Source organism: Pristiophorus japonicus, chromosome 8 (assembly GCF_044704955.1).
Source record: "Pristiophorus japonicus isolate sPriJap1 chromosome 8, sPriJap1.hap1, whole genome shotgun sequence".
Lineage (NCBI taxonomy): Eukaryota > Metazoa > Chordata > Chondrichthyes > Pristiophoridae > Pristiophorus > Pristiophorus japonicus.
Window position 1 is genome coordinate 156419615 of NC_091984.1, and position 11243 is coordinate 156430857.

Sequence of the window (11243 nt, forward strand, 5' to 3'; positions counted from 1 at the left end):
GGTGGGTGAGCGGGACTGGTTGCGAGTTAGGACATGGGGCACAGGGGGTGACGTGTGAGTGGGACTCGGTGTGAGTTAGGACACGGGGCACGGGGGTGACGGGTGAGTGGGACTCTGAGCGAGTTAGGACACAGGTCAGTGAGCACAGTGACTGTTGGCTGAGCAGAACTGGGTGCGAGTTAGGACACGGGTCAGTGAGCACAATGAGTGGTGGGTGAGCGGTACTGGGTGCGAGTTAGGACATGGGGCACAGGTGGTGATGGGTGAGCGAGAGTCGGTGCGAAATACAACACGGGGCACAGCGGGTGATGGGTGCGTGGGACCCTTTGCGAGTTAGGACACAGGTCAGTGAGCACAGGGGGTGATGGGTGAGTGGGACTCGGTGCGTGTTAGGACACAGGTCAGTGAGCACAGGGGGTGATGGGTGAGCGGGAATGGGTGCGAGTTAGGACATGGGGCACAGGGGGTGACGGGTGAGTGGGACTCGGTGCGAGTTAGGACACAGGTCAGTGAGCACAGGGGGTGATGGGTGAGTGGGACTGGATGCGAGTTAGGACACGGGTCAGTGAGCACAGTGAGTGGTGGGTGAGCAGGACTGGATGCGAGTTAGGACATGGGGCACAGCGGGTGACGGGTGAGCGGGACTGGGTGCGAATTAGGACATGGGGCACAGGGGGTGATGGGTGAGCGGGACTCGGTGCTAGTTGGGACACGGGTCAGTGAGCACAGGAGGTGATGAGTGAGCGGGACGCGGTGTGAGTTAGGACACAGGTCAGTGAGCACAGAGGGTGATGGGTGAGCGGGACTCGGTGTGAGTTAGGACATGGGGAACAGGGGGTGATGGGTGAGCGGAACTCGGTGCGAGTTAAGACACAGGGCACAGGGGGTGACGGGTGAGCGGGACTCGGTGCGAGTTAGGACACGAGGCACAGGGGGAGACGGGTGAGCGGGACTCGGTGCGAATTTGGACACAGGTCAGTGAGCACAGGGGGTGATGGGTGAGTGGGACCCGGTGCGAGTTAGGACACGGGTCAGTGAGCACAGGGGGTGATGGGTGAGCGGGACCCGGTGTGAGTTAGGACATGGGTCAGTGAGCACAGTGAGTGATCGGTGAGCGGGACTGGGTGCGAGTTAGGACACAGATCAGTGAGCACACGGGGTGATGGGTGAGTGGGACTCAGTGTGAGTTAGGACACGGGGCACAGGGGGGATGGGTGATTGGGACTGGGTGTGAGTTAGGACACAGGTCAGTGAGCACAGCGGGTGATGGGTGAGTGGGACTCGGTGTGAGTTAGGACATGGGTCAGTGAGCACAGCGGGTGATGGGTGAGCGGGACTGGGTGCGAGTTAGGACATGGGTCAGTGAGGACAGTGACTGATGGGTGAGCGGGACTGGGTGCGAGTTCGGAAACGGGTCAGTGAGCACAGTGAGTGGTGGGTGAGCGGGACTGGGTGCGAGTTAGGACACGGGTCAGTGAGCACAGGGGGTGATGGGTGAGCGGGACTGGGTGCGAGTTAGGACATGGGGCACAGGTGGTGATGGGTGAGCGGGACTCGGTGCGAAATAGGACACGGTACACAGCGGGTGATGGGTGCGTGGGACCCTGTGCGAGTTAGGACACGGGTCAGTGAGCACAGTGAGTGATCGGTGAGCGGGACTGGGTGCGAGTTAGGACAGAGATCAGTGAGCACACGGGGTGATGGGTGAGTGGGACTCAGTGTGAGTTAAGACACGGGGCACAGTGGGGATGGGTGATTGGGACTGGGTGTGAGTTAGGACACAGGTCAGTGAGCACAGTGGGTGATGGGTGAGCGGGACTCGTTGCAAGTTAGGACACGGGTCAGTGAGCACAGTGGGTGATGGGTGAGTGGGACTCAGTGCGAGTTCGGACACAGGTCAGTGAGCACAGCAGGTGATGGGTGAGCGGGACTCGTTGTGAGTTAGGACATGGGGCACAGGGGGTGATGGATGAGCGGGACTGGGTGCGAGTTAGGACACGGGTCAGTGAGCACAGGGGGTGATGGGTGAGCGGGACTCCGTGTGAGTTAGGACATGTGGCACAGGGGGTGATGGGTGAGCGGGACTGGGTGCGAGTTAGGACATGGGTCAGTGAGCACAGTGAGTGGTGGGTGAGCGGGACTGGGTGCGAGTTAGGACTCGGGGCAGAGGGGGTGACGGGTGAGTGGGACTCTGAGCGAGTTGGGACACAGGTCAGTGAGCACAGTGACTGTTGGCTGAGCAGAACTGGGTGCGAGTTAGGACACGGGTCAGTGAGCACAATGAGTGGTGGGTGAGCGGTACTGGGTGCGAGTTAGGACATGGGGCACAGGTGGTGATGGGTGAGCGGGAGCCGGTGCGAAATAGAACACGGGGCACAGCGGGTGATGGGTGCGTGGGACCCTTTGCGAGTTAGGACACAGGTCAGTGAGCACAGGGGGTGATGGGTGAGTGGGACTGGGTGCGAGTTAGGACATGGGGCACAGGGGGTGACGGGTGAGTGGGACTCGGTGCAAGTTAGGACACAGGTCAGTGAGCACAGGGGGTGATGGGTGAGTGGGACTGGATGCGAGTTAGGACACGGGTCAGTGAGCACAGTGAGTGGTGGGTGAGCAGGACTGGGTGCGAGTTAGGACATGGGGCACAGCGGGTGACGGGTGAGCGGGACTGGGTGCGAATTAGGACATGGGGCACAGGGGGTTATGGGTGAGCGGGACTCGGTGCTAGTTAGGACACGGGTCAGTGAGCACAGCAGGTGATGCGTGAGCGGGACGCGGTGATAGTTAGGACACAGGTCAGTGAGCACAGAGGGTGATGGGTGAGCGGGACTCGGTGTGAGTTAGGACACGGGGCACAGGGGGTGATGGATGAGCGGGACTGGGTGCGAGTTAGGACACGGGTCAGTGAGCACAGGTGGTGATGGGTGAGCGGGACTCCGTGTGAGTTAGGACATGTGGCATAGGGGGTGATGGGTGAGCGGGACTGGATGCGAGTTAGGACATGGGTCAGTGAGCACAGTGAGTGGTGGGTGAGCGGGACTGGGTGCGAGTTAGGACATGGGGCACAGGGGGTGACGAGTGAGCGGGACTGGGTGTGAGTTAGGACACGGGGCACAGGGGGTGACGGGTGAGTGGGACTCTGTGAGAGTTAGGACACAGGTCAGTGAGCACAGTGACTGTTGGCTGAGCAGGATTGGGCGCGAGTTAGGACACGGGTCAGTGAGCACAATGAGTGGTGGGTGAGCGGTACTGGGTGCGAGTTAGGACATGGGGCACAGGTGGTGACTGGTGAGCGGGACTCAGTGCGATTTAGGACACAGGTCAGTGAGCACAGTGGGTGATGGGTAATGTAGGTCTCGGTGTGAGTTAGGACACAGGTCAGTGAGCACAGTGACTGATGGGTGAGCGGGACTGGGTACGAGTTAGGACACGGGTCAGTGAGTACAATGAGTGGTGGGTGAGCGGTACTGGGTGCGAGTTAGGACACGGGTCAGTGAGCACAGGGGGTGATGGGTGAGCGGGACTCAGTTTGAGTTCGGACATGGGGCACAGGGTGTGATGGGTGAGCGGTACTCGGTGCGAGTTAGGACACGGGCCACAGGGGGTGATGGGTGAATGGGACTCGGTGCAAGTTAGGACACGGGTCAGTGAGCACAGGGGGTGAAGGGTGAGCGGGACTGGGTGCGAGTTAGGACACAGGTCAGTGAGCACTGTGACTGATGGGTGAGCGGGACTGGGTGCGAGTTAGGACATGGGGCACAGGGGGTGATGGGTGAGTGGGACTCGGTGCGAATTAGGACACGGGGCACAGCGGGTGATGGGTGAGTGGGACTCGGTGCGTGTTAGGACACAGGTCAGTGAGCAGAGGGGGTGATGGGTGAGTTAGGACACAGGTCAGTGAGCACAGGGGGTGATGGGTGAGCTGGACTGGGTTTCGAGTTAGGACATGGGGCACAGGGGGTGACTGGTGAGCGGGACTGGGTGCGAGTTAGGACATGGGGCACAGGGGGTGACAGGTGAGTGGGACTCGGTGCGAGTTAGGACACAGGTCAGTGAGCACACGGGGTGATGGGTGAGTGGGACTCGGTGTGAGTTAGGACACAGGTCAGTGAGCACAGGGGGTGATGGGTGAGCGGGACTCAGTTTGAGTTCGAACATGGGGCACAGGGGGTGATGGGTGAGCGGGACTGGGTGCGAGTTAGGACACGGGTCAGTGAGCACAGGGAGTGGTGGGTGAGCGGGACTCGGTGCGAGTTAGGACATGGGGCACAGGGGGAGTTGGGTGAGTGGGACTCGGTGCGAGTTAGGACACGGGGCACAGGGGGAGTTGGGTGAGTGGGACTCAGTGCGAGTTAGGACACTGACAGCTGAGTTTTGGATGACTGGAAGTTTACGTAGGGTAGAATGTGGGAGGTCAGCCAGGAGTGTGTTGTAATAGTCAAGCCTCGGGATAACAAAGGCATGGATGAGGGTTTCAGCAGCGGATGAGCTGAGGCAGGGGCGGAGACGGGCGATGTTACGGAGGTGGAAATAGATGGTCTTAGTTATGCTGTGGATATGTGGCTGGAAGCTCATTTCAGGGTCAAATCTGACAGCAAGGTCGCAAACAATGTGGTTCAGCCTCAGGCAGGAGTTGGGATAGGGAATGCACTTTGTGGTGGGGACCGAAAGCAGAGAGAGAGAGACACGTCAGGTGCCTAGGGCAGACACGGCCTATCACAGACCTGAGATGGGAGTTATACTCACAGACACATCGTAGTTCCCGGGCGGGGCGATGTAGGTAACGGTACCTCGGCTCTTCGGTGGGACTAGGATCTTGTGGTTGATCAGGGAGTTCTCAAACACTGAACCATACACATCTCCCCCAGTCACATGGCTCCCAACCTGAGGGGGCGCAAGGGGGAGACAGAGTGCTCACTGACTGACTGCCACAGGTCGCAGCAGCCCGGTCTTCCTACTGCCAGTCTCCCCCCCCCAAGTCTCTGTCTCTTCCCCCCCCCCCCGTCTCCCCCCCAAGTCTCTGTCTCTTCCCCCCCCCGTCTCCCCCCCAAGTCTCTGTCTCTTCCCCCCCCGTCTCCCCCCCAAGTCTCTGTCTCTTCCCCCCCCCGTCTCCCCCCCAAGTCTCTGTCTCTTTCCCCCTCCCCCGTCTCCCCCCCAAGTCTCTGTCTCTCCCCCCCGTCTCCCCCCCAAGTCTCTGTCTCTCCCCCCGTCTCCCCCCCAAGTCTCTGTCTCTTCCCCCCCCCCGTCTCCCCCCCAAGTCTCTGTCTCTCCCCCCCGTCTCCCCCCCAAGTCTCTGTCTCTTTCCCCCCCCGTCTCCCCCCCCAAGTCTCTGTCTCTTCCCCCCCCGTCTCCCCCCCAGTCTCTCTCTCTCCCACCCCCGTCTCCCCCCCAGTCTCTCTCTCTCCCACCCCCGTCTCCCCCCCAGTCTCTCTCTCTCCCACCCCTGTCTCCCCCCCAGTCTCTCTCTCTCTCTCCCACCCCTGTCTCCCCCGCAGTCTCTCTCTCTCTCTCCCACCCCCGTCTCCCCCCCAGTCTCTCTCTCTCTCCCACCCCTGTCTCCCCCCCAGTCTCTCTCTCTCTCCCACCCCCATCTCCCCCACAGTCTCTCTCTCTCTCCCCCACCCATCTCCCCCCCAGTCTCTCTCTCTCTCCCCCCCCTGTCTCCCCCCCAGTCTCTCTCTCTCTCCCACCCCCGTCTCCCCCCCAGTCTCTCTCTCTCTCCCCCCCCTGTCTCCCCCCCAGTCTCTCTCTCTCTCCCACCCCCGTCTCCCCCACAGTCTCTCTCTCTCTCCCCCCCCTGTCTCCCCCCCAGTATCTCTCTCTCTCCCACCCCCGTCTCCCCCACAGTCTCTCTTTCTCTCCCCCCCCTGTCTCCCCCCCAGTCTCTCTCTCTCTCCCACCCCCGTCTCCCCCACAGTCTCTCTCTCTCTCCCCCCCTGTCTCCCCCCCAGTCTCTCTCTCTCTCCCACCCCCGTCTCCCCCACAGTCTCTCTCTCTCTCCCCCCCCTGTCTCCCCCCCAGTCTCTCTCTCTCTCCCACCCCCGTCTCCCCCACAGTCTCTCTCTCTCTCCCCCCCCCGTCTCCCCTCCAGTCTATCTCTCTCCCCCCCCCGTCTCCCCCCCAGTCTCTCTCTCTCTCTCACCCCTTGTCTCTCCCCCCCAGTCTCCACTCCCAAGTCTCTGTCTCTCCCCCCCCCGTCTCTATGTCCCCCAATCTCTCTCTCCCCCCTTGTCTCTATGTCCCCCAGTCTCTCTTCCCCTCCATGTCTCTCCCCCCATCTCCCCCCAATCTCTCTCTCTCTGCCCCCTCGTCTCTACGTCCCCCAGTCCCTCTACCCCCTCGTCTCTCCCCCAGTCTCTCTCTGCCCCCTTGTCTCAACGTCCCCCAGTCTCTCTCCCCCTCGTCTCTCCCCCAGTCTCTCTCTGCCCCCTCGTCTCTACGTCCCCCAGTCCCTCTCCCCCCTCGTCTCTCCCGTCCCCCAGTTCCTCTCCCCCCTCGTCTCTCCCCCCCAGTCTCCACTCCCAAGTCTCTGTCTTTTCCCCCCTCGTCTCTATGTCCCCCAATCTCTCTCTCCCCCCCCTCGTCTCTACGTCCCCCAGTCTCTCTCTGCCCCCTCGTCTCTACGTCCGCCAGTCCCTCTACCCCCTCGTCTCTCCCCCAATCTCTCTCTCCCCCCGTCGTCTCTATGTCCCCCAATCTCTCTCTCCCCCCTTATCTCTATGTCCCCCAGTCTCTCTTCCCCTCCTTATCTCTCCCCGCATCTCTCCCCAATCTCTCTCTCTCCCCCCCTTCGTCTCTACGTCCCCCAGTCTCTCTCCCCCTCGTCTCTCCCCCAGTCTCTCTCTGCCCCATCGTCTCTACGTCCCCCAGTCCCTCTACCCCCTCGTCTCTCCCCCAGTCTCTCTCTCCCCCCTCGTCTCTACGTCCCCCAGTCCCTCTACCCCCTCGTCTCTCCCACCCCCGTCTCTCCCCCCCATCTCTGTCCCCTGCCTCGTCTCTCTCCCCCCCACCGTCTACCCACACCAGTCTCTCTCTCCCCCCCTCGTCTCTCTCCCCCCCACCGTCTACTCACACCAGCCTATCTGTCCCCCCCTCGTCTCTCTCCCCCCCACCGTCTACCCACACCAGTCTCTCTCTCCCCCCATCGTCTCTCCCGCCCCCAGTCTCTCTCCCTCTCTCCCTCCGCCCCAATCTCTCGCTCTCACCAGTCTCTGTCTCTCCCCTCAGTCTCTCTCTCTCTCTCTCTCTCTCCCCATCTCTCTCTCTCTCTCTCGCCCCAGTCTCACTCTCTCTCGCCCCCCAGTCTCTCTCTCTCTCCCACCCCCGTCTCCCCCCCAGTCTATCTCTCTCTCCCACCCCCGTCTCCCCCCCAGTCTCTCTCTCTCTCTCACCCTTCGTCTCTCCCCCCCCCAGTCTCCACTCCCAAGTCTCTGTCTCTCCCCCCCCATCTCTATGTCCCCCAATAACTCTCTCCCCCCTTGTCTCTATGTCCCCCAGTCTTTCTTCCCCTCCTTGTCTCTCCCCCCATCTCCCCCCCAATCTCTCTCTCTCCCCCCCCCTCGTCTCTACGTCCCCCAGTCTCTCTCCCCCTCGTCTCTCCCCCGGTCTCTCTCCCCCCCCGTCTCTACGACCGCCAGTCCCTCTACCCCCTCGTCTCTCCCCCAGTCTCTCTCTCCCCCCCCTCGTCTCTACGTCCCCCAGTCTCTCTCCCCCTTGTCTCTCCCCCAGTCTCTCTCCCCCCCCTCGTCTCTACGTCCCCCAGTCTCTCTCCCCCTTGTCTCTCCCCCAGTCTCTCTCCCCCCCCTCGTCTCTACGTCCCCCAGTCCCTCTACCCCCTCGTCTCTCCCCCAGTCTCTCTCTGCCCCCTCGTCTCTACGTCCCCCAGTCTCTCTACACCCTCGTCTCTCCCCCAGTCTCTCTCTCCCCCCTCATCTCTCCCGTCCCCCAGTTCCTCTACTCCCTCGTCTCTCCCACCCCCGTCTCTCCCCCCAGTCTCCACTCCCAAGTCTCTGTCTCTCCCCCCGCCGTCTCTATGTCCCCCAATCTCTCTCTCCCCCCTTGTCTCTATGTCCACCAGTCTCTCTCTCCCCCTTGTCTCTATGTCCCCCAATCTCTCTCTCCCCCTTGTCTCTATGTCCCCCAGTCTCTCTCTCCCCCTTGTCTCTATGTCCCCCAATCTCTCTCTCCCCCCTTGTCTCTATGTCCCCCAATCTCTCTCTCCCCCCTTGTTCCTTTGTCTCCCAGTCTCTCTCTCCCCCCTTGTCTCTATATCCCCCAATCTCTCTCTCCCCCCTTGTCTCTATGTCCCCCAATCTCTCTCTCCCCCCTTGTCTCTATGTCCCCCAATCTCTCTCTCCCCCCTTGTTTCTATGTCTCCCAGTCTCTCTCTCCCCCCTTGTCTCTATATCCCCCAATCTCTCTCTCCCCCCTTGTCTCTATGTCCCCCAGTCTCTCTCTCCCCCCTTGTCTCTATGTCCCCCAATCTCTCTCTCCCCCTTGTCTCTATGTCCCCCAATCTCTCTCTCCCCCTTGTCTCTATGTCCCCCAATCTCTCTCTCCCCCCTTGTCTCTATGTCCCCCAATCTCTCTCTCCCCCCTTGTTTCTATGTCTCCCAGTCTCTCTCTCCCCCCTTGTCTCTATATCCCCCAATCTCTCTCTCCCCCCTTGTCTCTATGTCCCCCAATCTCTCTCTCCCCCCTTGTCTCTATGTCCCCCAATCTCTCTCTCCCCCCCTTGTTTCTATGTCTCCCAGTCTCTCTCTCCCCCCTTGTCTCTATATCCCCCAATCTCTCTCTCCCCCCTTGTCTCTATGTCCCCCAGTCTCTCTCTCCCCCCTTGTCTCTATGTCCCCCAATCTCTCTCTCCCCCTTGTCTCTATGTCCCCCAATCTCTCTCTCCCCCCTTGTTTCTATGTCCCCCAGTCTCTCTCTCCCCCCTTGTCTCTATGTCCCCCAATCTCTCTCTCCCCCCTTGGTTCTATGTCTCCCAGTCTCTCTCTCCCCCCTTGTCTCTATGTCCCCCAATCTCTCTCTCCCCCCTTGTCTCTATGTCCCCCAGTCTCTCTCTCCCCCCTTGTCTCTATGTCCCCCAGTCTCTCTCTCCCCCTTGTCTCTATGTCCCCCAGTATCTCTCTCCCCCCTTGTCTCTATGTCCCCCAATCTCTCTCTCCCCCCTTGTCTCTATGTCCCACAGTCTCTCTCTCCCCCCTTGTCTCTATGTCCCCCAATCTCTCTCTCCCTCTTGTCTCTATGTCCCCCAGTCTCTCTCTCCCCCCTTGTTTCTATATCTCCCAGTCTCTCTCTCCCCCCTTGTATCTATATCCCCCAATCTCTCTCTCCCCCCTTGTCTCTATGTCCCCCAGTCTCTCTCTCCCCCCTTGACTCTATGTCCCCCAATCTCTCTCTCCCCCTTGTCTCGATGTCCCCCAATCTCTCTCTCCCCCCTTGTTTCTATGTCCCCCAGTCTCTCTCTCCCCCCTTGTCTCTATGTCCCCCGGTCTCTCTCTCCCCCCTTGTCTCTATGTCCCCCAATCTCTCTCTCCCCCCTTGTTTCTATGTCTCCCAGTCTCTCTCTCCCCCCTTGTCTCTATGTCCCCCAATCTCTCTCTCCCCCCTTGTCTCTATGTCCCCCAGTCTCTCTCTCCCCCCTTGTCTCTATGTCCCCCAGTCTCTCTCTCCCCCCTTGTTCCTATGTCTCCCAGACTCTCTCTCCCCCCTTGTCTCTATATCCCCCAATCTCTCTCTCCCCCCTTGTCTCTATGTCCCCCAATCTCTCTCTCCCCCCTTGTCTCTATGTCCCCCAATCTCTCTCTCCCCCCTTGTTTCTATGTCTCCCAGTCTCTCTCTCCCCCCTTGTCTCTATATCCCCCAATCTCTCTCTCCCCCCTTGTCTCTATGTCCCCCAGTCTCTCTCTCCCCCCTTGTCTCTATGTCCCCCAATCTCTCTCTCCCCCTTGTCTCTATGTCCCCCAGTCTCTCTCTCCCCCTTGTCTCTATGTCCCCCAATCTCTCTCTCCCCCCTTGTCTCTATGTCCCCCAATCTCTCTCTCCCCCCTTGTTTCTATGTCTCCCAGTCTCTCTCTCCCCCCTTGTCTCTATATCCCCCAATCTGTCTCTCCCCCTTGTCTCTATATCCCCCAATCTCTCTCTCCCCCCTTGTCTCTATGTCCCCCAATCTCTCTCTCCCCCCTTGTTTCTATGTCTCCCAGTCTCTCTCTCCCCCTTGTCTCTATATCCCCCAATCTCTCTCTCCCCCCTTGTCTCTATGTCCCCCAGTCTCTCTCTCCCCCCTTGTCTCTATGTCCCCCAATTTCTCTCTCCCCCCTTGTTTCTATGTCTCCCAGTCTCTCTCTCCCCCCTTGTCTCTATGTCCCCCAATCTCTCTCTCCCCCCTTGTCTCTATGTCCCCCAGTCTCTCTCTCCCTACTTGTCTCTATGTCCCCCAGTTTCTCTCTCCCCCCTTGTCTCTATGTCCCCCAATCTCTCTCTCCCCCCTTGTCTCTATGTCCCCCAGTCTCTCTCTCCCCCCTTGTCTCTATGTCCCCCAATCTCTCTCTCCCCCTTGTCTCTATGTCCCCCAGTCTCTCTCTCCCCCCTTGTCTCTATGTCCCTCCCAGTCTCTCTCTCCCCCCTTGTCTCTATGTCCCCCAATCTCTCTCTCCCCCCTTGTTTCTATGTCCCCAGTCTCTCTCTCCCCCTTGTCTCTATGTCCCCCAATCTCTCTCTCCCCCCTTGTCTCTATGTCCCCCAGTCTCTCTCTCCCCCTTGTCTCTATGTCCCCCAATCTCTCTCTCCCCCTTGTCTCTATGTCCCCCAATCTCTCTCTCCCCCTTGTCTCTATGTCCCCCAGTCTCTCTCTCCCCCCTTGTCTCTATGTCCCCCAGTCTCTCTCTCCTCCTTGTCTCTATGTCCCCCAATCTCTCTCTCCCCCTTGTCTCTATGTCCCCGAATCTCTCTCTCCCCCTTGTCTCTATGTCCCCCAATCTCTCTCTCCCCCCTTCTTTCTATGTCTCCCAGTCTCTCTCTCCCCCTGTCTCTATGTCCCCCAATCTCTCTCTCCCCCCTTGTTTCTATGTCTCCCAGTCTCTCTCTCCCCCCTTGTCTCTATGTCCCCCAATCTATCTCTCCCCCTTTGTCTCTATATCCCCCAATCTCTCTCTCCCCCCTTGTCTCTATGTCCCCCAATCTCTCTCTCCCCCCTTGTCTCTATGTCCCCCAATCTCTCTCTCCCCCCTTGTTTCTATGTC

At 60.1% G+C, this 11243-nt stretch overlaps 1 protein-coding gene across 1 annotated transcript in view; it reads right to left on the reverse strand.

Annotated features, from left to right (window-relative positions):
• LOC139269201 (V-type proton ATPase catalytic subunit A-like) overlaps positions 1–11243 on the reverse strand; it is a 149504-nt gene that overhangs the window by 127537 nt on the left and 10724 nt on the right. The window contains exon 2 of the mRNA XM_070888293.1: positions 4744–4881. Coding sequence (XP_070744394.1) covers positions 4744–4881 — 138 coding nt within the window. The remainder of the gene's footprint in view (positions 1–4743; positions 4882–11243) is intronic.